Source organism: Geotrypetes seraphini, chromosome 8, assembly GCF_902459505.1.
Source record: "Geotrypetes seraphini chromosome 8, aGeoSer1.1, whole genome shotgun sequence".
Taxonomy (NCBI): Eukaryota; Metazoa; Chordata; class Amphibia; order Gymnophiona; family Dermophiidae; genus Geotrypetes; species Geotrypetes seraphini.
The window spans coordinates 72,209,376-72,236,703 of record NC_047091.1 but is presented as its reverse complement, the minus strand read 5'-3'; the positions used below and the strand labels follow the sequence as shown (position 1 = coordinate 72,236,703).

Below are 27,328 nucleotides of genomic sequence, written 5' to 3'. Positions count from 1 at the left end.
CATTGCAGATCTTCACAATCCCCCTGTGTCTTTACTATTCTGAATAACTTTGTATCGTCCGCAAATTTAATCACCTCGCTCATCGTACCTATGTCCAGATCGTTTATAAAGATGTTGAAGAGCATGGGTCCAAGCACCAAGCCCACTGGTGATGCTCTTTCAGTCCGAGTATTGTCCATTTACCCCCCCCCCCCCAATCTCTGTTTCCTATGCTCCAGCCAGTTTTTAATCCACGTGAGTATTTCACCCTCAATTCCATGGCTTGCAATTTTCCGAAGTAGTCGTTCATGTGGAACCTTGTCAAACGCCTTCTGAAAATCCAGATATACAATGTCGACTGTGTCGCCCTTGTCTGTCTGTTTACTCCCTCAAAGAAGTGCAGCAAGTTTGTCAAACACGATCTGCCTTTGCTAAAACCGTGCTGACTGGTCCTCATTAGCCTGTGTCTGTCAGGGTGATCAGTGATGCGGTCCTTTATCAGCAAATTTTTCAAAAGTTAGATATTGGATGTTTACTCATTTGTATTACTAGTCTTTGTGAACCACATAGAACTTAATGATATTTGCGGTATACAAATGGGTTTTATGTTATGTTTTTCCACTATCCTGGAATTCTTCGAGACCTGACACTACCAGATCCGCCCACAAACTCAAACTATCTATCCCCTCGTTAAAAGGCGTCATGAATGCAGGTAAATTAGGGAAATCCCTTTTCTTCAAAGTCACTGAGATTTGGAATAACCTCTCTGCCCCGCTGCTGAACCTAGGCTCATTCCAATTATTCCGAAAGCATCTGAAAACCTGGCTTTTCTCCAAAACGTAAAGCTATCTATTTAAAATGTAAAGCTAGCTATCCTCTTCATAACCTCTAATTTCTTATTATGTCCTTCCCTCGTTTATTGAATTTACCTGTAAACCGTGCCGAGCTCTGTCTTTATGGAGATGATGCGGTATACAAACTTAAGGTTTAGTTTAGTTTTAGTTTAGTTTTAGGTTATGTCTTATGTTCAGCACTAACTGCAATATTTAGCAGCACTTAGCCGGTTAAGTGCTGCCGAATATCAGTGGCTAGACCTGAGCAAGCGATTTAACTTTTTTTTAATATTAGGTTAGTCATGAAATTATGAGTAAAAATTTATACGCTCAGCCCCGGTAAATTTTCAGAGACCAATTTATAAGCATAGGGCCCGAGATTCAGCTAGTGGTGGGCAGCACTTTTGATGCGTTAAACCTAGATATTCAATTCTGGGCTGTTTCTGTCAACCAGCATTGAATATCCACTAAACTGTTAGCCAGTTATGCTGATATTCAGCAATAACCAGTTACATTATAGTTATAGAGTCCTATTTGACCACTAAACTTATCAGTTAGGTGCTGAATTTCAGTGCCTAATTGGATAAATTGTGCAATGTAGCTAGTTACGCGCTAGATGAATATTAGCAGTTAAGCTTTGATATACTATTTAACCGGTCAGTGGTTAAATAGCTTTGAATATTGGTCCGCTAACTCATAAAGGGCTCCTTTTTAAAAAGCTGCGCTAGCAATTCCCAGCATGGCAAATGGAATGAAGCCCATAGGAATTGATTGGGCTTCGTCGCATTTGCTGCATGGGAAGCACTACTGCAACTTTGTAAAAGGAGCCCAAAGTTAGGAGCTTAAATTCTTTGAATATCAGGCTCCACATGCCTTTTGGAGACTTGTCTTTATGGCTCATGTTTTGCTTTTGGCCTCTAGCAGGTCTAGATTTGTATTCTCTCTCATTAGATGTTCATGTTGGCATCAAGAGGCTGGCACTATTGTAGATCTTCTTCTCACACTTTCTCCTCTTTTCCTCCCCCATTTTTCCTCAGATACATCCACTATGTCTTTGACCTGGGAAATGGCCCCTCCCTAATGAAAGGAAACTCTGACAAACCTGTGAATGACAATCACTGGCATAATGTCATTGTCTCTCGGGATACAAACAACGTTCACACACTCAAGATTGACTCCCGCACAGTCACTCAACACTCCAATGGTGCCCGCAACCTGGACCTGAAAGGTAGGTCCCTAAGCCTTTACCGGCCTGATATAAGGAGCTTTGTGGAGAGAAAGGTAGAAGTTTACCTTGAAAATCTGTCTCTGCTAGGGATGTGGTCCTCTGTAATAATGCTGTGGATGCCAGCCATAAAGTAAGGGAGAACGAGGTCTGCCACCAATTCTGCCAGATCTCGCTAACCCTTTCTCATATTTCCTGCATCAGAGGGAAGGGCGCTCAAGCTTTCAAGTTCCTTCCTCAGGGAATTGCTCAACTGTGCTAAATAGCAACTGCTATGAATCTAGACAGGTTTTAGGCAGGTAGAAAGGTGTTTTTAGAGTTGGCTAACCAGTGTGTGTGATAGGAACATAAAAGCTACAGGTGAACCTTATATGTATACATTTGTATAGGACAAGTATTTTCTATGGCTACAAGTGCCTTATACTTGTGGCAATGGCCTCCTCACTAGCCCCATTTTTTTATTTTATACTTAAACATTTTTAAAGTGCTCTATGCTCTATTTGTAAAAGTTAATAAACTTTAAATGTTAAAACTTATCTTTGTATCTTTATATTATCCCAGGACAAGCAGGCAGGTATTCTCACATATGGGTGACGTCATCGACGGAGCCCGGATGCGGACGCCTCACAAGCAGACTTGCTTGAAGAAACTTGAAGTTTCGAGTCGTCCGCACCGCGCATGCGCGAGTGCCTTCCCGCCCAGCATAGGGCACGTCTCCTCAGTTCTCAGTTTTCCACGGAGCCGAGAAGTCCGTCTTAGACTCTCTCTGTTAACTTCGTTATTTGTGCCTTCTCTGAACCGTGGTTTGTTATTTTTTTTCTCACAAATCGCTGTTCTCATTTTCTTTCTTTTATTTTCAGTTTTAAAAAATTTATATATATTTTTTCTTCTTCCGTCCGTTTTCTGGGTCAGGCCGCTCGTCCGCAGCCCAAGGGCTTCGATCTTGTGGCGGCTATTTTCACTTCTATGTCCCGGCCTGTCATGGGCTTCAAGAAGTGTGACGTGTCAGCACGCGATCTCTCTTACAGACCCACACCATCGCTGCCTCAAGTGCCTTGGGCCTAGACATCATCCTAGATCGTGCCTGCGCTGTCAAACGCTTCAGCCTCGAGCTTTCAATTGTCGTTGTATTTTGGTGGACGAGCTCTTCGAGATGGAATTTTCTACTGATCCCTCGACTTCAAAGGCGACCTTGGCCTCAACTCCTACCGAGGTTCCTCCTGCTTCTACTGCTTCCACCTCGAGCCTCATCAAACCTTCGTCGTTTGCAGCGGCTCGTTCTTCGACGACATCTGCTGTACCTTCCCCTGTTTCCTCAGGTCAGATAGCTCAGTCGGTTCCAGCAAGGAGCAGGTTCTTTGCAAGTGCTTCGGAATGAATCCTACACTCTATTCAAAGAACAGAGTTTTTGGGAGTGCATCGAGGTTCCTTCACTAAGCCTCTGGAGCTTCGATCTACAGCCTCCAGTCCCATATATTCGTTGATACCATCGGCTGCTTCCATCTCCGAGGCGAAGTCTCCTCGATCTTCGAGATCTGCTTCCAGGCATAGTTCTCATCGACAATCGAGGCCTTCTTTGAGGCATCCTTCCAGGCATAGTTCGTCTTCTAAAGAAAGACCTTCTTCCACTAAGCCTCGATTTACTCCAACCTCGACTAGACCACCGACTCCTCGTTCAAGGTCTCCAGTGCCAGACCTTGAGGATGTCCCGGTTTCGATTGCCTCGTCCAAGTCACCATATTCCTTTGATGGCTTTTTTCCTGCCGAAGCTTCATCTTCGACCCAGGCTGCCTCGACGTCCTCGAGTCCTTCTCAAGGCAAAGCATTAGCAGATCAGCTATCTTTCTCATCTTTTCTTCATCAGATGGCTGTGGACTTGGACCTTCAATTAGATACTGGCTCCAAATACTCTAAGGAGTATCTCGAAGTCATGCATCTTCCTCAACCTCCGGCAGAGTATCTTAAGCTTCCACTTCATAAGCTTTTGAATCAGACTTTTGGTCGATGCATGGAAACACCTTTTTCCATAACAGCTGTTCTAGGAAAATTGGACTCTAGGTATAAAACTATGCATCGCAAAGGGTTTGACAACTCACAGCTATCTCATCAATCCCTGCTTGTGGAGTCCTCCTTAAAGAGGTCCCATCCTTCCAAGGTTTATGCCACCTTTCCTCCTGGAAGGGAAGGGAAAACTATGGACAAATTCGGATGTTGCATCTATCAAAATGCTATGATGTCCTCTAAAGTATTCAATTATAATTTTCAATTCATCACTTATTTTGAATTTCTTATTTCTCTATTGCCAAAGTTTTTGACTTATCTGGATACTCAAAAGCATTTTGAATTTCAAGAAGTCCTGGCTTCTTTATCCCAACTCAGATTGCATCTCCTACAGTCATCTTACGATGCCTTCGAGTTGTCTGCCCGGGCAGCTGCTTGTTCTGTGGCTATGCATCATCTTGCTTGGCTTCGTACCATTGACATGGACCCTAACCTTCAAGACTGCTTGGCTAATATCCCTTGTGATGGCAATGACCTCTTCGATTAATCCATCGAGGCAGCCACCAAGAAATTATCTGACCATGAGAAATCCTTTGCTTCTATTGTCAGACCCAAGCCGAAGCCAGCTCCTGCAAAACCTGCACGCCCTGCTCCTATCTATCAGCGGCGTTTTACTCCAAGGACGGCTCCTTATAATCGCCCTCCTCTAAAGAAACAGCAACCTCAAAAACAACAGAAACCTCAACCTTCTGCTGCACCTAAGTTTACTCAGCCTTTTTTGACTGTTTAAAACAGAACATAACCTCCACCGTTCTGACTCTGTCTCTTTTTCCCCCTATAGGAGGTCATAGAACATAGAACATAGAAATAGACGGCAGATAAGGGCCACGGCCCATCTAGTCTGCCCATCCCAATGACCCTCCCCTACCTTTCTCTGTGAATAGATCCCACGTGTCTATCCCATTTGGCCTTAAAATCAGGCATGCTACTGTCCTCAATAACCTGAAGTGGAAGACTATTCCAGCGATCAACCACCCTTTGAGTGAAAAAGAATTTCCTGGTGTCCCCGTGCAGTTTTCCGCCCCTGATTTTCCACGGATGCCCCTTTGTTGCCGTGAACCCTTGAAAAAGAAGAGATCTTCTTCCACCTCGATGCGGCCCGTGAGATATTTGAATGTCTCGATCATGTCATCCCTCTCTCTGCGTTCCTTGAGTGAGTACAGCTGCAACTTATCCAGCCGTTCCTCGTACGGGAGATCCTTGAGTCCCGAGATCATCCAGGTGGCCATTCTCTGGACCGACTCCAGACTCAGCACATCCTTACGGTAATGCGGCCTCCAGAATTGCACACAGTATTCCAGGTGGGGCCTCACCATGGATCTATACAATGGCATAATGACTTCAGGCTTACGGCTGACAAAACTCCTGCGTATGCAACCTATGATTTGCCTTGCCTTGGATGAAGCTTGCTCCACTTGATTGGCAGTCTTCATGTTCTCACTGACGATCACCCCTAAGTCTCGTTCTGCTTCAGTTCTTCTTAGGATCTCGCCATTAAGGGTGTAAGTCTTGCATGGATTTTGGCTGCCCAGGTGCATGACTTTGCATTTTTTGGCATTGAAGCTAAGTTGCCAGGACCTAGACCAGCGCTCCAGTAGGAGTAGGTTGTGCATCATGTTGTCAGACATTGAATTTATGTCTGTTGTGCTTTTGCCCACTACATTGCTTAGTTTGGCGTCATCGGCAAATAATGTTATTTTACCTCGCAGCCCTTCTGCCAAGTCTCTTATAAAGATGTTGAATAGGATCGGGCCCAGGACCGAGCCCTGTGGCACTCCACTGATTACCTCTGTCATTTTGGAGGGGGTGCCATTCACCACTACCCTCTGAAGTCTACCTCCAAGCCAGTTCCCAACCCATTTCGTCAATGTGTCGCCCAATCCTATAGAACTCATCTTGCTCAGCAACCTGCGGTGTGGTATTCTATCGAATACTTTACTGAAGTCCAGGTATACGATGTCCAGGGACTCCCCAACATCCAGCTTCCTCGTCACCCAGTCAAAGAAGCTGATCAGGTTGGATTGGCAGGATCTCCCCTTAGTAAATCCATGTTGACGGGGATCACGTAGATTCTCCTCATTCAGGATCGTATCCAATTGGCGTTTGATTAGAGTTTCCATTAGTTTGCACACTATTGATGTGAGACTCACCGGTCTGTAGTTTGCTGTCTCCATCTTGGAGCCTTTCTTGTGGAGTGGAATGATGTTAGCCGTCTTCCAGTCCAACGGGACGTTACCCGTACTAAGGGAGAGATGGAAGAGCGCGGATAGCGGTTCTGCCAAGACATCACACAACTCCCTGAGCACCCTGGGGTGTAGGTTGTCAGGCCCCATTGCCTTGTTAACCTTAAGCTTTGACAGCTCGCAGTAGACACCGCTGGGTGTAAACTCAAAATTACTAAACGGGTCATCTGCGTCAACCCTTGTCTGTAGCTGAGGGCCGAGTCCTGGCGCCTCGCGGGTGAAGACTGAGCAGAAGTATTCATTTAACAGTTGGGCTTTTTCCGAGTCCGCTTCTACATAGTCTGGTTTCCTAAGACGTACTATCCCGCCTGAGTTCTTATTTCTGTCACTGATATACCTGAAGAAGGATTTATCTCCTTTCTGGATGTTCTTCGCTAGAGGCTCCTCCATGCGGAATTTGGCCTCCCTAACTGCTGTTTTGACGGCTTTTGACTTGGCCAGATAGACTTCCCTAGAGTCCTGTTTCCCTGATTGTTTGTAAGAGATGAATGCTTTTTTCTTCTCCTTGATGAGGTCCGAAATCTCTGCAGAAAACCACTGTGGCTTATTGCTCCTTCGCCGTTTACTTACTGATTTAACATAGCGGTTTGTTACTTCTTGTATGGTGGCTTTCAAAGTCGACCACATTTCTTCCACGTTATCGGTTTCTGCTTGGCTTTGTAGCGCCTGGTGAATGAAGTCTCCCATTTCTTTGAAGTTTGTGTCCTTGAATTTGAGGACCTTGGTCAGTGTGGTAGATTTAGTGAAACCTTTTCTGAGATTGAACCATACCATATTGTGGTCACTGGAGGCCAATGTGTCGCCCACCGAGACCTCTGTGACACTTTCTCCATTGGTAAGTATCAGGTCCAGTATTACCTGATCCCTTATTGGTTCCAACACCAGTTGCCTGAGTCTTGCTCCCTTCATAGAGTTTAATAGCCTCCTGCTGCTGCCGGAAGCATAGAAAAACGTGTCCCAATCCACATCAGGCATGTTGAAGTCACCTAACAATACTGTGTCCCCACGCAAGGTGATATTCTCTATATCTCCGATTAATTCCATATCTAGGTCATCCTGTTGTCTTGGGGGTCTGTATATTACGCCAAGATACAGGCATTTGTCCTTCCCTCTGGCCAAATTTACCCAAAGGGATTCTCCAGTGTAGTGGACATCTGTGATTCTGGTGACCTTAATGTCATCTTTAGTATATAATGCTACACCTCCTCCCATTTTGCCCTCCCTGTCCTGGCGAAGCAAGTTGCAACCCGGTATGACCATGTCCCACCCGTTGGAGTCCGTGAGCCAGGTCTCAGATATCGCCACCACATCCAGGTCGGCATTCCTCATTTCTGTTTCTAATTCCAGGATCTTGTTTCCCAGACTGTGGGCGTTTACGGACATAGCCCTCCATGTTGTATGTTTGTTACGTCTCAGTGGGGATGTTCCCGCTTGAGCTACTTGGACACCTTTAGCATTATTCGCATGTTTTGTACTTTCCCTAGATCCAGAATTACAACGTGCACCTATCCCGGACTCCCCAGATCCAGAACTACAGTGTATTCCTATCCCAGACTCGGAAATGTGTATACCCTGTGGGGATATTCCCGCTTGGGCTACTTGAACTCCTTTAGTACAATTTGCAATGTGTGTTCTCTTGCTGGACCCAGAATTACAATGTGTACTCCCCTTAGACCCAGAAATACAATGTGTACTCCTCTTAGACCCAGAATTACAATGTGACCCAGAATTATAATGTGAGCCAACCCCAGACTCGAAAGTGTGTATACTCTCCCCTGACCCAGATCGGTGTTTACTTACCTTAGTCTCAAAAAAATATTGGCAGCTTAGCTCGCCAGGTAGGTTGTTTGTGCCCGTACCCTCCCCCAACTTACCTAGTTTAAAGCCTTGTGTAGTAGGCGGGCTAGATGGTGTCCTAGGACGTTCTTCCCTCTTCTGGTCAGGTGTAACCTGTCTGGTCCCTGTAGTCCTTTCAATGCCTCTCCATGGTGCAAGAACCCAAAGTTCATCTCCTTGCACCATCCCTGCAGCCAGTCGTTTGCCCTCTGGATGCAATCTTCCCTGGCACTGCCCTTGCCCCTTACTGGAAGGATCGAGGAGAAGACCACCTTCGCATCCATCCTCCTCAGCTTCTCACCCAGGGCTCTGAAGTCTTCAGGTATGCTCTCCGGGGTGCTCCTGGCGGTGTCATTGGTTCTGACGTGGATGAGAATCATGGGGAAGTGGTCACGGGGCTTGATGAGTCTGTCCAGGCAAGCGGTTACATCCCAGATCCTGGCCCCTGGCAAACAGCAGACCTCTCTTGATTGCAGGTCTAATCTACAAATTGGACCCTCGGTGCCCCTCAGCAGCGAATCCCCGATGACCACCACTCTGTGCTTCTTAGGGGTGGGCCAATCTGTTGACTCCGGAACTGGAACCGTCTGCTGAACAACTTCCTGTTCCTCGTTGTCAGGACCTTCCTGTAGCAGCTGGTTTCTGTTCCTCAGAGTGATTTGTGGTGTCGATGTAGAGCCACCCTGTATGAGAGAGAAAGAGACAGAATAAGGTCTTCTGCGTTTTCCTGTGGAGGAAGTCACCAGCTGCCAAGAATCAGCGTCCCCTGCCACTTCCTGTATTCCGACGGTTGGTCTCAAGTTTGCAGGTTTGGATGCTTTGGGTGTCTCTAGGATGGTCTTGTCAGGTTCCTGTTCGGCGATCTGAGACAGCTCCTGGATGACTCCGTCGATGAAGGTCTCGTCGTCTCGGATACATCTTAAGCGCTGAACCTCCTCTCTCAGGCTCCTCAGCTCTAGCAAAAGGCTTTCAGCTGGCTGATCCATTCCTTCCGTCAGTGTGGAGACTGTAGACATCTTTGAGGGGATGGCCTCTGTCTGTACAGAGACCTCTGCCCTCCGTCCTGGCTTCCTTTCCATCTGTATGAAGACCGCAGCCATCCCCTGGGTACTTTCGGTGACTTTACTGCCTGTCTTGATAGAAGTCTTGCTGCTTCTAGTTCTACCTGCCATTTACAAAAGTTGGGGTTTTTTTTATATTTGTTAGGATGGGGGCTGTTAGGTGTTGTCAGAAAGTGTTGAGGTTGGAGGGATAGAGGTAGCTAGTTAGTTCTTGGTCTGGGAGATAGAGTAGTTAGTTAATTGTCAGTTAAGGTTGCCTGCTTGTTAGTGTGCTAGTGAGGTCAGTCTAATTAAATGTTAGAGGATAGTGTGGTCTGCCTGTTAAAATGGTTTGGAGATAGAGTGATTGGTGTGGTCCGCATGTTAAGTGTGAAAGGTTTAGTTGCTTGTTGGTTAGGTAGAAAGTTGAAAGTTGAAAGACTTGGAAGAAAGTTGAAGAAAGACTGAAGTCAATTGGTTAATTAGCTAGTTGTAGAAGTTAAGAGACCGGCTATAGTTGATAGCCCTTCCTTGATGCCCTTCTTGAGGCCCTTCGCAAAGGCGCTCTCGCTAAGGCGAGTGCCTTTGCCGCTCGCCTTCGCTGCACGCCGAACGGTTGTGCACCGTTGGCTCGCCCCTTTTATGGGGGGAGTTTGGCTGGTGACGTCGGGGTTGGGAGGAGTTAGCTCTCGCCTCCTCTCCTGCTAGCACCGCCTTCTCTGCTCCTTTCTCCACTTCTTCCTGCTAGCACACTCTCTGCTCCGCTCACTGTTCTGCCATGTGCTCAGGACTGTTCTACCATATGCTCAGGACTAGGCACAGCTCCTACAGTCTCCCTTCGGCTGGCCTTGCATCTTTTCTACCACCGATGGATGATAATTACAACTGACCTCTGAGTACTTTCCATCATCAGGGAAGGATACTCTCTTCATTTCTCTCAGATTCCACCAGAGCTTCCTCCAACAGAGTATACTTCCAATCCATCCCAGACCACCATTCTTCTTCAGGAAGCTCAAGCTCTGCTTCGTCTCCATGCCATCAAACCAGTTCCCTTGGAGCAGCAGAACAGGGGATTTTACTCCCATTACTTCCTTGTTCCGAAGAAGACGGGTGATCTGCGACCCATTCTGGATGTCAGGGCTCTCAACAAATTTCTAGTCAAAGAAAAGTTTCGAATGTTGTCCCTGGCATCCCTTTATCCCCTTCTAGAGCAGAATGACTGCTTATGCTCCCTGGATCTCAAGGAGGCCTACACTCATATCTCCATTCATCCGGCCTCCCGTGAGTACCTCAGATTTCGGGTGGGGAATCTGCATTTTCAATACAGAGTACTACCCTTCGGCCTGGCCTCATCTCCCAGAGTGTTCACCAAGTGCCTGGTAGTGGTAGCAGCAGCTCTAAGAAATCATGGTCTTCAGGTATTTCCCTACCTAGACGACTGGCTCATCAAAGATTCCACATCTCATGGGGTTATTGTAGCAACCCAACAGACTACCTGGTTCCTACAAAGTCTGGGATTCAAAATCAACTTTCCCAAATCTCAACTTCAGCCCTCACAGAATCTACAATTCATTGGAGCTGTTCTGGACACTGTCCAACTCAGAGCATTCCTTCCACAACAACGTCTGGAAGCTCTTCTTCAACTCTGTCATTCAGTGTCTTCCCGCTCTTCCATCTCAGCGAAACACATTATGGTACTTCTTGGTCACATGGCCTCCACAGTACAGGTGACTCCTTTTGCCAGACATCACCTCAGAATTCCTCAGTGGACCCTGGCATCTCAATGGACGCAAGTTTGCGACCCTCCTTCTCAACACATCTCAGTCACACCTTCTTTGAAGAAATCTCTCCATTGGTGGATGCTCTCTTCCAATCTTTCCAGAGGCTTGCTTTTTCAAACGTCCCCCATCAGAAGGTCCTCACGACAGACTCTTCGACCTATGATTGGGGCGCTCATCTCGATGGTCTCTGTACTCAAGGCCTATGGACCAGTACAGATCATCAGTGTTATATCAATCTGTTGGAACTCAGAGCAATCCTCAAAGCTCTCAATGCTTTTCAACATCTGTTTCACGACCAAGTAGTCCTCATTCGGATGGACAACCAAGTCGCCATGTATTATATCAACAAACAAGGAGGGACGGGGTCTGCCTCCCTTTGTCAAGAAGCTATGAAGGTTTGGGATTGGGCAATCCGCCACAACATCTTCCTCAAAGCTGTCTCCATTCAAGGGGCAAAGAATTGCTTAGTGGACAACTTGAGTCGTCTTCTGCAACCTCACGAATGGACACTCCATTCCTCGCCTCTTCATCACAGTTTTTCATAGTGGGGAACGCCTCAGATAGACCTTTTTGCAGCTCCCCACAACTACAAACTGCCTCAAGTCTGCTCCAGGATATACTTTCCTCATCGCCTCGAGGTAGATGCTTTTCTTCTGGAATGGACAAATCTCTTCCTCTATGCATTCCCTCCATTCCCTCTCATTCTCAAGACTCTGGTCAAGTTGAAGAACGATCATGCCACCATGATTCTAATAGCTCCTCGGTGGCCGAGACAACCTTGGTACTCCCTTCTACTTCAACTCAGCAGCAGTGAGCCATACCTTCTACCAGTTTTTCCTTCTCTGCTTACTCAGAGTCAAGGATCTCTACTTCATCCCAACCTGCAGTCTCTACACCTGACAGCTTGGTACCTCTCAACATAACCCCTTTTCAGTTTTCTCAATCTGTAAGGGATATTTTAGAAGCTTCTAGGAAGCCTACCACTAGGCAATGCTATCACCAAAAGTGGACTAGATTTTTTACGTTGTGTTTTTCTCATCATAAGGAGCCTCAACATTCCTCCTTATCTTCTGTTTTGGACTACCTTTTGCACTTATCCAATTCTGGCCTCAAGTCTACATCTATCCAAGTCCATCTCAGTGCAATTGCAGCTTTCCATCAGCCTATTGAAGGGAAACCCTTCTCTGCTCATCCGGTGGTTTCCAGATTCATGAAAGGACTTTTCAATGTCAAACCTTCTCTCAAACCGCCTCCTGTGGTTTGGGACCTCAATGTTGTCCTTGCTCAACTGATGAAGCCTCCATTTGAACTAATTGATAAGGCTCATCTGAAGTATCTCACTTGGAAAGTGGTGTTTCTCATAGCCCTCACTTCTGCTCAACGAGTCAGTGAACTGCAAGCTTTAGTTGCTGACCCACCATTCACAGTGTTCCATCATGACAAGGTGGTTCTTTGTACTCATCCTAAATTCCTCCCTAAAGTGGTCTTAGAATTTCATCTCAACCAATCCATTGTTCTTCCAATGTTTTTTCCAAAGCCTCATTCTCATCCTGGAGAAGTTGCTCTTCATACTCTGGACTGTACACGTACTTTGGCCTTCTATTTGGAATGCACCAACCCACACAGAACTGCTCCTCAACTTTTTGTCTCCTTCGATCCAAATAAGTTGGGACATCCTATTTCTAAGCGTACCATCTCCAACTGGATGGTGGCTTGTATCTCATTCTGCTATGCCCAGGCTTTACAGTAAAGTCACAGCCCATAAAGTCAGAGCTATGGCAGCTTCAGTAGCTTTCCTCAGATCTACACCTATTGAGGAAATTTGTAGAGCTGCTTCTTGGTCCTCGGTTCATACCTTCAATTCTCACTATTGTCTGGATACTTCTCCAGACAGGATGAACAGTTTGGCCAAACGGTATTACAAAATTTATTCTCCTAAATTGTCAACACTCCCACCATCCCATTCTGGTTAGCCTGGAGGTCACCCATATGTGAGAATACCTGCCTGCTTGTCCTGGGATAAAGCATAGTTACTTACCATAACAGTTGTTATCCAGGGACATCAGGCAGCTATTCTCACAACCCACCCACCTCCCCTGGTTGGCTTCTCTGCTAGCTATCTGAACTGAGGAGACGCGCCCTACAAGGTGCGGGCGACTTGAAACTTCGATTTTCTTCAAGCAAGTTTGCTTGTGAAGCATCCGCATCCGGGCTCTGTCGATGACATCACCCATATGTGAGAATAGCTGCCTGCTGTCCCTGGATAACACCTGTTACGGTAAGTAACTGTGCTTTATTCTCCTGTTCACATCAGGAAGAGACATGTTATTCCGACGTGTTTCACCCGAAGGCTGTTTCAAGAAAAGTCCCCCCTTCTATAGTTTCTCTGCACCATCCCAATCTTCTCACAAATAATGAGTAGATCGGGATGGTGCAGAGAAACTACAGAAGGGAGGACTTTTCATGAAACAGCCTTCGGGCGAAACATGTCAGAATGACAGGTCTCTTCCCGATGTGAACAGGAGAATAATATAAAGATACAAAGATAAGTTTTAACGTTTAAAGTTTATTAACTTTTACAAATAGAGCATAGAGCACTTTAAAAACGTTTAAGTATAAAATGAAAAACGGGGCTAGTGAGGAGGCCATTGCCACAAGTCACGTATACTTGTAGCCATAGAAAACACTTGGCTAATAATTGGCACTTCTGAAGCCCGTAGAAAAAAAGGAATGCAAGACTAATATATGATACTGAATGTTTGAAAGAGTAATTATTGGCAGTATCTTACAATTGACTGCAAGATATACATTTGTATAGGAGCATCTGTATATATAGATGTGGTTTCTGACAATGTTTGTGGTTTTCTAACGGCTACTAAGTCTTTGGGCACAGGCCAAGTCAGCTCCACGGGGTGCCAAACTTCATTCCCATTCTCTGGGAGACATAGTCTTAATATTTTATATTCTTTTCATCTCTGGTTTCCATCAATGTATTCTCTTTTACCCCTCTCCATCCTCACCCTCCTTCCTCTATGCTTCTCTCTCTTTATTTCCTGGACCCTACAGCTTTGTCCTCATTCTGTTCATGTATTTCTTTCCGTCTGAATCTCTCTCTCTTTCTAGCTGCTTTGGACTTTCTCAAGTTCTTCTTATTAGCTGTCTCTGACTTTCTCTGAGGATAAAAAGGATAGCAGTAGATAGGTTGCAGTCCTACTAATATTTATTATTTCTATAATGCTTCCAGATGCACGCAGTGCTGTACATTAAACACACAAGAGATGGTCCATGCTCGAAAGAGCTTACAATCTAATTATAAATGACACACTGGACAAAAATGGTCTTCTGATGAAATCCTAACTGCAGTGATGTAGACACAATTGCTTTGGAGAATGCTCTACTGAGCATGTGCAGAGATTCTCGTGTTAGTATCAGCAGGCAGGACCACCTCAATTCTACCTTTTCTACAGAGCCCGAGGGTTGAGATTTTTCAAGTCATTCTCGGGACATTTCTATAAGCTACTATAGAGAAACATTGTTTTTTTTCAGTGGCCATTGTACAACTGGTCATAGTAGACTTGTGAACAGAGAAGAAAAGAAAGTTTCTGACAAGCCTCTTCTACATCTATCTTTGAATTCTATCTGTAAAATGTTCTTGAGAGCATAGCAATGTAAAGAGTTACAGTCCTGAGTGGATCAGAAACTGGTTGGCAAGTAGGAAACAGAGGGTAGGAGGGAAGGGCCACTACTCGGCCTGGAGGAGGGTCACGAGTGGGGTCCCGCAGGGCTCGGTGCTCGGGCCGCTGTTATTTAATATATTCATAAATGATCTAGAAACAGGGACGAAGTGTGAGATAATAAAATTTGCGGACAACACCAAACTATTTAGTGGAGTTCGGACTAAAGAGGACTGCGAAGAATTGCAAAGGGACTTGAACAAGCTAGGGGAATGGGCGACGAGATGGCAGATGAAGTTCAACGCTGAGAAATGTAAAGTATTACATGTGGGAAACAGAAACCCGAGGTACAACTATACGATGGGAGGGATGTTATTAAATGAGAGTACCCAAGAAAGGGACTTGGGGGTAATGGTGGACATGACAATAAAGCCGATGGCACAGTGCGCAGCGGCCGCTAAGAAGGCAAACAGAATGCTAGGCATAATCAAGAAGGGTATTACAACCAAAATGAAAGAAGTTATCCTGCCATTGTATCGGGTGATGGTGCGTCCGCATCTGGAGTACTGCGTCCAATATTGGTCGCCGTACCTTAAGAAGGACATGGCGTTACTCGAGAGGGTTCAAAGGAGAGCGACGCATCTGATAAAGGGGATGGAAAACCTTTCATACGCTGAGAGATTGGAGAAACTGGGTCTTTTTTCCTTGGAGAAGAGGAGACTTAGAGGAGATATGATAGAGACTTACAAGATCATGAAGGGCATAGAGAGAGTAGAGAGGGACAGATTCTTCAAACTTTCGAATAATAAAAGAACAAGAGGGCATTCAGAAAAGTTGAAAGGGGACAGATTCAAAACGAATGCTAGGAAGTTCTTCTTTACCCAACGTGTGGTGGACACTTGGAATGTGCTTCCAGAGAGCGTAATAGGGCAGAGTACGGTACTGGGGTTCAAGAAAGGATTGGACAATTTCCTGCTGGAAAAGGGGATAGAGGGGTATAGATAGAGGATTACTACACAGGTCCTGGACCTGTTGGGCCGCCGCATGAGCGGACTGCTGGGCACGATGGACCTCAGGTATGACCCAGCAGAGGCATTGCTTATGTTCTTATGTTCTTAAGTTAATAACTTTATCTGAGTTCCAGGTGGGCTAATGGTCAATAAGCTTTGATAACCTAAAGAGTGGTGTAAGTTGTAGTCACCGATTGTGTAGGAGAGATTTAGGAGAGTTGTTGAGCAATAGAGTAGGCTGTGTTGAGGAAGATATGTGTAACTTCCATAGTACCCAAGAAAGGGACTTGGGGGTAATGGTGGACTTGCTGAAACCCAGTCAACATGGGTTCAGGAAAGGGAAATCATGTTTAACGAATTTACTTCAATTTTTTGAGACCGTGAACAAGCAAATTGATAGTGGAATGCCGGTGGACATAATATATTTGGACTTCCAGAAAGCATTCGACAAAGTTCCACATGAAAGACTTCTCAGGAAACTACAAAGCCATGGAATAGAGGGAGATATACAAAGGTGGATAGGCAAATGGCTGGAAAACAGAAAGCAGAGAGTGGGCATAAATAAGTTCTCAGACTGGGAGAAAGTGACTAGTGGTGTGCCCCAGGGCTCGGTTCTTGGGCTGATCCTATTTAATATTTATATCAATGACCTGGAAAACGGAATATCCAGTGAGATCATTAAGTTTGCAGGCGACACAAAGCTATGCCGGGCAATCAGATCGCAGGAGGATAGCGAGGAACTCCAGAATGACTTGTATCAGTTAGAGAAATGGGCAGAGCAATGGCAGATGAAGTTCAACGTGGAGAAATGCAAAGTAATGCATTTAGGTAGTAAGAATAAGGAACACGAGTATAGAATGTCAGGCGCAACTCTGGGTAAGAGCGAACAAGAAAAGGACCTGGGTGTACTGATAGATAGGACCCTGAAGCCATCGGCACAATGCGCGGCAGCGGCAAAGAAAGCAAACAGAATGTTAGGCATGATAAAGAAAGGAATCACGAGTAGATCGAAGAAAGTCATAATGCCGCTTTATAGAGCAATGGTCAGACCACACTTGGAATACTGTGTCCAACATTGGTCTCCCAACCTAAAGAAGGATATAAAACTGCTGGAGAGGGTGCAGAGATGAGCAACGAAGCTAATAAGAGGTATGGAGAACTTGGAATATGAGGAACGACTCAGGAAGCTGGGACTGTTCTCCCTTGAGAAGAGGAGGCTGCGAGGGGACATGATCGAGATGTTCAAAATGCTGAAAGGCATCGATAAAACAGATCAGGAAAATAAATTATTTACATTGTCGAACGTGACACGGACAAGAGGACATGGTTTGAAGCTAAGGGGGGACAAGTCCAGGACAAATGTCAGGAAGTTCTGCTTCACGCAGCGAGTGGTAGACGCCTGGAATGCTCTCCCAAAGGAGGTTATTAAGGAATCCACTGTGCTAGGATTCAAAGGCAAATTAGATGCACATCTCCTTACGAGAGGCATAGAGGGATATGGGTGATTAAAACTACATCAGGTGTATACCTGACTGGGCCTCCGCGTGTGCGGATCGCCGGACTCGATGGACCATGGGTCTGATCCGGAGATGGCAGTTCTTATGTTCTTATAGTTATTTAGTTTTCTCTTCTTTTTTTTTTTAAGTCGAGAAGTAGCATAACTTCTTGTATTGGACTTCATATAACAATGAATCCTCACAGTAGTTTATAATTTGAAGGCGTAGATGGAGGAAGGACATGGAGGTGCGTAACACATCTTCCTTGCTTGAGCAGCAGAATCAAGATCTGGTAGGTAAAGAAAATAATCCACTGTTGAGACGACTAATTAACTGTCGGAGAACAGTGCTTAGTAAAATGCTGTGTAGTTGAATTATTTGAAGACATTAATGGTATAGTGGAGCGTTGGCCAGGTACAGGTGGCAAGTTTCTTGTGCTTTTGACAACAAGATTAAAAGGGATCCCTGGCTTCTCATCTTGATATAGCCAGATTCCTCAAGGAAGTATTGTTTGCATCCTCCCTTACGATGGCCATTTCCAACATGGAGTCTTAACATTGTCTTACAGGACCTCAGTGGGGTTCCGTATGAACCCTTGCAGGAAGCTTCTCTAATGGATCTCACCGTGAGGATGATTTTTCTGGTAGCTATCACCTTGGCAAGTAGGATATTGGAGCTTAAGGCTCTCTCATTTAGGGAGCCATTCCTCAGGTTTAGAGAGGCAGGTGTATCTCTTCACACTGTTCCTTCTTTTCTGCCAAAAGTGGTGTCAATATTCCATATCAATCAGGAAGTCTGGCTGTTGGTGTTTCTGGCTACAGGTCAGAAAATGAAGGATGTGAGTTTGACATTGCCGGATGTAAGGAGCATTCTTTTCTCTTACCCTGAGGTGACAAATTCCTTTCGTCTCTCTGACCGTCTCTTTATATTGATCAGTTCTAGTTGCCTGGGAAAGATGGCCTCCAAGGCCACTATTTCCAGATAGATTTGTATGGCTATTGTTTCTGTATACATTGGATGTGGTAAAAAGCCACCAATTTCTTTGAAGGACCATTCCACAAGAAGTGTAGTTTTGTCATGGGCAGAGTCCCAGGCTGTAATACCTGAGGAGATTTAAAGGGCAGCTACATGGGCCACACTCCATACTTTTACAAAGTTTTACAGAGTGGACGTGGCGGCACAGAAGAATGCGGCTTTTGGGTCCTCAGTGCTTCAGACAGGCTCCTCTGCTCCACTCTAGACTCAAGAGACTGTTCTGATACATCCCTAAGATCCAGACTACTGTACCCTTGCACTGGAAGGGAAGATTAGGTTCTTACCTTGATAATCTTCTTTCTAGTAAACAGGTAGAGTAGTCTGGATGACCCACCCTGTCAGAGTACGCCTGTTTAAAATCTCATGGAACGTCTAACTATCAGAGATGAAGAGAGATACAATAACTCTCTAATAAAAGCTTATAAGAAGCAAGAAGTGCTGTATAAATGTTAGTTCTGGTTGCACTCAAGTAGGTGGGTTGTTAGCTTCCACCTTGTTTATGGTACATTTCAATTTGATTATTTATTTGTTTGATTGAAGAGCAGAAAAAATTTGTCCTTGTGGGGTTGTTCCCCATGCCCTCCTTGTTATTTCTCCTATTTAGAAGTTACCCATGGCTTTGGTATGGACTGAGAGAGAAGAGCACTGCCCAGTGACACAAGGAGGCGGAGTTGAGGAAATTGTTTGATGCTTTCTGAAAGTTTCCTGTGAGTATGGGGATAAAACCTATGGTCCAGACTATTATACCTGTTTACTGGATTCCTATTCCAGGTGAGATGGTCATTTCGGCCAAGCAGTATTACAGGATTTATTTTCTACTTAATGGCCAACTCTCCCTCCATTCATCTAGGGAGTCTCACACGTGAGAATATGCTGCCTGCTTGTCCTATGATAAAGCACAGTTACTTACCGTAACAGGTGTTATCTGGGGAAGCAGGCAGATATTCTCACATCCCTCCCACCTCCCCTGGTTGGCTTCTTAGCTTGCTTATGGAACTTAGCAACCCGAGCCAACATCATACGGGAAGGCACTCACGCGGTGCGGGCAGTCTCGAAGCTTAACAAAGCTTAAAGTGATGGTACACTTTTCACTGTCCGTACCAGGCTCCGTGGATGACATCATCCCACATGTGGATGACTGATCTGCTATACCGCCTTTGTAAGGCTCATCTGCCTACCTCTGAAACTTCAGTTTACCGCTGTTGCCAAGTTATATGACAGCCCCTTGTCACTAATCTTTCTACCTCTTTTCTACCCATACTGTCAACTACCTTTGTAACTCCACTACTATCTCTTTCCTGAGTCTTATTGTAGCTCAATGACACTGGTCAGTTTTTCCTCTTTTGTAAACCACATAGAACCGCAAGGCTTATGCGATTATATAAATAAAATTTATGTCATGTTATGTGAGAATATCTGCCTGCTGTCCCCGGATAACACCTGTTTCTTTGTCCACCTAGCTATTTCTGACTGCCTTATGCTCTCTGTATCTAGCTTTATCTGAGTGCCTCAGGTTTCTACTACTGTCTCTGTTTCATGCTCTCTCTGATTGTTTCGTACTGTCTCAGTCTTTCTTTGACCGCCTTGGGATCTTAGGTTTTGCCTTTCATTTTTAACTCCGTTTACACGTGTCTCTTTCTTTGTGTCTTCAGTTTTTTTTCTTGCACTCTCTCCTGGGATGTGTAGCCTTGCTTTGACTCTTCCAGGGATAGGGGGAGGGAGGGATTTTGTAATAAAGTGTTGAACCGGAGGGAATCAGATATCAGGTGAGATGCTGGGCTGCACAATTCACCTATGACCTCCAAGCTCTAGCTTCACACCCTTAACTCCTCATTAAGGAGCCAGAGCTGTCTAATGAAGGGAAAGTGCAGGGAGAAGAGAGCAGGTGTTAATGAACAGGGATGAGTCTCGAGAGACAGGAGGTAGCTGGGATCAGGAGAGGGCACAAGAAATGCGGAGCTGACTACAGCCAGAATCTGGCTTCTACCTATTCAAAGAAAACTTGAGCTGTGAGGGATAATAGGCAGCATCTTTTTTTATCCTGGGAAAAATATAACAATTCCATTCTAGATGTGGATTGCTGAGAGATGGATGGGTTCTTCAACCTATCTCCTGAGACAGTGATGACAGAGAGGTGTCACTGGACTTATACCCTGAATACTTTGTTCCTAGAAGGCAACAAATTTTGTATCACTGCACCTGTCCCCTAACTTTTCCAATTCGTTGATGTATCAGGCTCTGTATCCCTGACCCCATTTCCTGAATCCTTCAGTCCTAGAGGTAACAGACTATGTAACCCTGAACCCATTTTCTAAACTTTCCAGTCCTAGAGATAGCAAGCCCTATATCCCTGTTTCCATCCTCTGAATCCTCCAATCCTAGAGTTGATAGACTCTGTATTCCTGTACAGTCCTAAAGGTGACCGGATCTATATCCCTGCACCCATGCCCCCGAGCCCTCCAGTTCTAGAGGTAACAGATGCTATATCCCTGTCTCCATCCTCTCAGCTCTCCAGTCCTAGAGGTGACAGGCACTCAGTTGTGTCCTCCAACCATGGCCAAACCAGGTCCGGGAGTAAAACTAGGGTTCCTTCATGTACGAGGGGCCACTGAAAAGTTCTCAGCCCAGTCAACAAAGTTGGGGACGACTCCATTGAGGGCTATGCACTTAGTCCAGCGATTTTCCACATTTTTCATTCTGTATTTCTCCAATGGAACAAAAAAAAGTGGGAAATCACTGGACTAAATGCAGAGTTCTCGATGGAGACTGTCCCAACTTTGGCCTAGATTCACTAACCTGCCCGATCCATGGCCAATCTGCGGCAGGCCGACTGATCCGCAACGGGTCAGCATGCGAATGAGGGCGATTGGAGGAACGCTCCCAACCGACCACATGGATCGCTAGTGAGCGATCCTAAAGCATGCGCAGACCATCTTCTTTGCCTGTAAATGGTCTGTGTGTGCTTACCAAAGCTGCAAAGCCGCCACTGTTGAGCTGTCCGAACGTCCAATTTGTGGGGGTGGGGGGGGGAGTGCCTGCGAGCAAAGCAGGGAGGATTTTTGAAACTTTTCGCGAGCCCATTTACTCTCCCTTGTCCCAGGCTAGCCTGCCCTTCCCCGCAGTGCGAGCCCGTGGTTTTAACCTGCGAGTTTAAAGTGGGGCTGCAGTGCGGAGAAGAGCAGGCTAGCCTGGGATACAGGAGAGTAAAAACGCATTTCTGCCCCAAATCCCGGTGGCTGATTTGCTTCTTCTCCTGCGAGCCCATGCCGCCCGGACGCTCCTGCCGCTCTGATTGCTCTCTGCCACCCTTCCCCATGAATAGTGGCAGCATTTTACTGAAGGAAGGGCAGAAATAACAAGAAAGAAAACAGTCCTCGGCTCTGCATCAGGAGAATGAGCAATTGCTGTGTAAAAGCATCTTCCTACTCAGCATGGAGAGGAGACCAGGACAGTGGAAAGGACGTGAGCCGACTGGTCCTCAGCAGTCGCGTGTTTTGTGATCAGCCAGCCCAGTCAGGGTTCCTCATTTTCTTTAGTGAATCGCTGCCTGCCTACATTTGCATGCCGTGCTCCCTCATTTGCATGCACGGATCAGAATCGGATCGGAGGTTGATCGGCCACGAGGTTAGTGAATCGGGTCGGGGTCGCAAACCGATCGGTAAGTTTTATGAATCTAGCCCTTTATCCCTTCACCCATTCCCCAAGGCCTCCAGCCCTAGAGACGATAAGCACTATATCCCTTTTTCCACCCCATGAGCTCTCCAGTCTTAGAAGTTTCAGGTACTATATCCCTACACCCATCCCCTAAGTCAGGGATCTCAAAGTCCCTCCTTGAGGGCCGCAATCCAGTCAGGTTTTCAGGATTTCCCCAATGAATATGCATTGAAAGCAGTGTATGCACATAGATCTCATGCATATTCATTGGGGAAATCCTGAAAACCCGACTGGATTGCGGCCCTCAAGGAGGGACTTTGAGACCCCTGCCCTAAGTCCTCTAGTCCTCGTATTCAGAGGGAGCTCTTTCTGTGATTTATTTCCTGGAAGGATGAAACTTAACTTGTTTGCTGCTGTTGTCTCTTGATGGAGCTAGACCATTTCTGTATGCCTGGCTTTAAGCCCTCAGATTTTCAGAGCATGATGAGGGTGAGGAGAAAGTCATTTTTCTGTTCCTTCTGCACCCTGGTGGGAAAGAATTTATATCATTTAATTTTTAAACTTAATGCTCAGGGACTCATTCTTGTACAGAGTTAAAGGGAGGAAGCCAAGGCTGAGAATGACCACAAGGAAGATCTGGGGCAATTTGACAGTGTGATCCATTCTGTATTCACTAGAGGATCCAGAGCACTTTATAGGACTGAAGAGTACTCAGAAGCTCACGCACACACCAATCTATGCACACGCACGCATGAATCTATGCACAGACACTGACAAAGACACACCCATGCTTCAGCTACTGAGCAGTACTGAGCAGGAGCGTGCTTTGGCACTGCTGCTCGGCGCTAAGCGGCTTCCTGAATAGCTCTTGTAAATTCTCACGAGAATTCATGGGAGCCATTCAGGAAGCCGCTCAGTGCCGAGCAGCAGCACCAAAGCGCGCTCCTGCTTGGTACTGCTCAGTGGCTGAAGCCGTAACTTGCGGTAGTGACTGACCGGATTAGCAATGGGGCAGGAGCGCAGAAAGCTCGCTCCTGCCTGCTACACATCTGGACCACCAGGGATTCCAGCGGCAGAGGAGGTACGATGGGCAGGGAGAGGGGACATGGTGGAGAGCCTGGAAGGATGGGAGTAATGAAGGGAAGGGGATTGGGGGCAGAGCCTGACAGGGGATGGAGGGAGGGGGGTGCTGGGTGCAGAGCCTGACAGAGCAGGGCACTTGAATATTAAGCCACCCGACTTATATTCGAGTCAACCATTTTTCCTTCTTTTTTTGGGGAAAAATGGAGGTCTCGACATATTCGGATTGACTTATATTGGTGTATATACAGTACATATCAGTCTATGCACAGACAGATAAACACGTCGCACACATACACACACAAAAAGAAAATCACACAAATATATAGTATCATTACACTTTCATCTTGCTACACAAATATGTATTCATCCATGCATTGCTACACACAGTCCTATACACTGATTTGAACAGATATGCACTTCCAGGAAGCCTTGACTCTCTACATCTTCGGAATAGAAAGGATTCCACCTTCACATCCTTTCTACTGTCCTTAATATGAAGGTCTTCCCTATTGCAACAATGCTGCCCTGAGCTCCTAGGGCCTACAAAATGGATGAAATGCATTCACAGACTGGCAGGAGCAGTTCTGAATACACAAGCATCCTTAACAGCCAGAGCTAAAGATGGGCCAAGCTCAGAATCCAGATTTTCTGTACAAGCTGTGACACTAGTGACACCTGTTTTCCAAAATATTTAAAGAAGAGAGACATAACCTTAATAAACTGATTGCACAACAATGCTGAGGGAGTTTTATTATGATCCAGAGATGAACAGATGGGTCCTCTCTCTCTCTCTCTCTAAAAGCAGAATTAAAATTCATGCAATGCTCTCTATAAGGCTACAGGTCACAGAGAGAATGGAAGTCGGGTACTGAATAGCAAAGACAACCCCAGCCATCATTAAGCAGGTGACGTGGGGAGTGTGGAGAGCACAGAGTGACACAGAGGAGACTAGATACGCCAAGCAACATGTTAGCATCTCCCTCATTGACATTACAATCTGCTGGTTGTCTTTGAATGGCTTCTTTCTGTGGCATTCACAGCTTAGCAGGTAGAGGTGAATCTGATTTATAGGAACAACCAAGGGGAAGGGAAAAGGTGTGATAAGGCTACAGAAGAGTCCCTTTTCCACTTCACCAGGAATTATCCAGTTTTGTTTCTTAAGTGCTTCTCTGTGTACAGTTGATCAAGACTGCAGAAGAGTGGGGGGCTTAGCCTCGATTGCATGCAGTTTTCTCTCATGCATATTCATTATAGATAGCTCAAAAAACTGACTGGCTGGGGTACCTCCAGGACCAGGCTTGAGAACCATTGCTCTGGGCAGCGGCGTAGTGAGGGAGGCTGGTGCCAAGGGCAGTGACACCTGGCATCGCAGCGCCATGCGACCCCCACCACTCTTCCCTGCCACTTGAGAGCCCCCCCCCCCGCGTACCTCTTGAAATGTTCGCCACCGTAAGCAGCATCTTACACCTGCTGCTTGCACCAGCCTCGACACTCTTTTGATGTCACGTTTGTCAGTTTTGTAAAGTGTAAGGATGGTCGCACCCCCACGATTCAATCAGGGAAACTTAAAACCATATCAGGGAAACTTAACACAGTCTCCCTGTACTAAGGGTCTATCTGCCTTCCCATGCCAGGGTCAGATTGATATAATTTCCCATAAGCCTCTAGGCTGACAACGTTCTGATCCCGCGACCAGGAAGTGACATCAGAAGGGAGCCGAGGCCGGTGTGAGCAGCAAGTGGAAGATGCTGCTCGTGTGGGCGAACATTTAAAGAGATACACAGGGAGTGGAGAGGTGGAGAGGCACCAGCACTCCCTGCAAAGAGGACACCTGACCCCCCCCCCCTTACTAATCCACTGGCCCTGGGTTCATTTTTTAAAAATCCCTTATACACAAAAAATTCTTTCTTCATTCAGTTTCCTATACCGTTCTTCCAGGGGAGCTCAGAACAGTTTCCATGAATTTATTCAGGTACTCAGGTCTTTTTCCCTGTTTGTCTTGGTGAGCTGACAATCTATCTAATGTACCTGGGGCAATGGGGGATTAAGTGACTTGCCCAGGGTCAAAAGGGGTGGTGTGGGTTTGAATCCACAACTAGATAATGACACGGGGACAAATTTTTCCCCGTCCCCGCAGGAACCCATTTTCCTATCCCATCCCCGTGAGTTCTTTTCCCGTCCTTGCCTCATTCCTGCAAGCTCTGACCTCATCTGCACAAGCCTCAAACACTTTAAAATCATAAGTGTTCAAGTCTTATGCGGTTAAGGCAGAACTTACAGGAATGGGGCAGGGACAGGGAAAGTGACAAAACTCACGGGGACAGGACTGGGAAATTGAGTTCCTGCAGGGACGGGGAAAAATCTGTCCCCATGTCATTCTCTACCCACAATCTCAGGGTGCTGAGGCTGTAGCTTTTATATATATATATATATATATATATATATATATATATATATATTTTTTTTTTTTTTTAATTAACATTTGTTACATAAATAACAAAAATTAGGAAAAGCAAGAAAAACATTTCAAAAAAACAACTTAAAATTCAAAATTAAGACTTAAGCCAAACCCACATTAACAGAGGCCGCTCAATACAGAAAGGGCTCAAAAGGGGCGTGTCCTGCCCCTTTGGCCATACCCCTTCGGTATGGCCGTGTTCCGTGGCACAAGGTCTTTTTAAAGAGGCTGGCAAGGACCTCTGCTCAGCTGTGCTGGCTGTGCCTGCGTGGGTGCCTCAAAGGATGTGCTCTGGCAAGTGGCTCCGGCTGTAGCTTTAACCAATGTGCCACACTCTCCCCTCCTTAATGGATTACACATCCAGAACTATGGGGGTGATTCCTTGTAGATCACCTAAAGTTAGGCACTAGGATGCAGCGTGCTTAGCGCGCATTCTATATTGGCAAGTGCATGCAGAGTTATGCACCTAACATTAGGCGCAAGCACTTATGCCCGCTTAATGGTTGGCGACAGCATAACTACTTACACCTAACTATAGGCAGTTAATCGCATAACTACCAGTATTCTAGAACTTGTGCGTGTAAGTGCTAGGCACACCCCTGATTCAACCATGCCCCTCCCACTGCCACACCCCTTCACAGTTGCACACGATGGAGTTTGCATATGCAGTTTTTTTTTTATTCTTTATTCCTTTTTATTTCTTTCAACAAGTGTACAATATTATTACAATTAATTCACATAACTCACTTGACATTCTTAAACAATATTATTATACATGTTTTAATACCCCCCATCCACCTCCCATCCCTTCCCATATCAACAAAATATTTCGTCCAAACTTATACATACTTATACATCTCTCTTTCATAATACAATTGCATATGCAGTTTTGAGAATACCGACTAGTGGCAGTTATATGCATAACTATATGCTAATGAGTTCTAATTAACATCAACTAAGGCCAATTATAGCAATAAATGGTTGTTAATGCCAATCAGCAGCTAATTAACTTTTAAGTTACATGGACAACTGAAACTATTCTATGACTTTTGCATGCAATGGTGCGCTCTAATCTCCAAATTCTATATATGGAACTTTAAGTTGCATGCCCGAATTTGCATATGCCACTTAATTTAATAGCAAACCAATTCGTGCTGATAATTGGCTTCTAAACAAGCAATTATTAATTGGATTTAATTTAAGCATCCAAATTTTACGCATGGTGCCAAAAAGGGAGCACGGAAATGGGAGGATTGTGGGTGTTCCTCACATTTATGCATATAATTTTAGAATAAGGGGCCTCTGTGCCTAACTTTAGGCCTGAGGATTGTACTACATTTCCATTGGTACAAATGGCTGCACCTAAAGTTAGGCGGGGCTCCCAAGCATAAGCGCTATTCCATAAACTGCACATAACTTTAGGCATTGTTTGTAGAATAGTGCTTAAGCGGGGGGATTTTGGGTGCCATTTTTTAGGCACCACATATAGAATTCAGCCCAAAGTATTCTCTATCTCTGTAAATAATACTATTATTGTTCCAGTCTCCTCTGCTTGCAACCTTGGAGTCGTCTTTGACTCTGACCTCTCATTTTCTAAGCACATCCCACAGACTACTAAAGTCTGTCGCTTCTATCTCTACCACATCGCCAAAATTCGCCCCTTCCTCTCTGAGCACACTACCCAGACTCTTGTCCGCATTCTCATAACCTCACGCATAGACTTGCAATTTACTTCTAACAGGTCTCACTTTGAACAGCCTCTCCCCCTGCAATCGGTGCAAAACTCAGCTGCACAACTTATGTAATGTAATGTAATTTATTTCTTATATACCGCTACATCCGTTAGGTTCTAAGCGGTTTACAGAAAATATACATTAAGATTAGAAATAAGAAAGGTACTTGAAAAATTCCCTTACTGTC

The 27,328-nt window shown here is 45.5% G+C and overlaps 1 protein-coding gene across 1 annotated transcript in view; it reads left to right on the top strand.

Moving 5' to 3' along the window:
* NRXN2 (neurexin 2) overlaps positions 1-27,328 on the top strand; it is a 1,565,743-nt gene that overhangs the window by 671,351 nt on the left and 867,064 nt on the right. Inside the window, exon 13 of the mRNA XM_033953607.1 lies at positions 1,850-2,040. Coding sequence (XP_033809498.1) covers positions 1,850-2,040 — 191 coding nt within the window. The remainder of the gene's footprint in view (positions 1-1,849; positions 2,041-27,328) is intronic.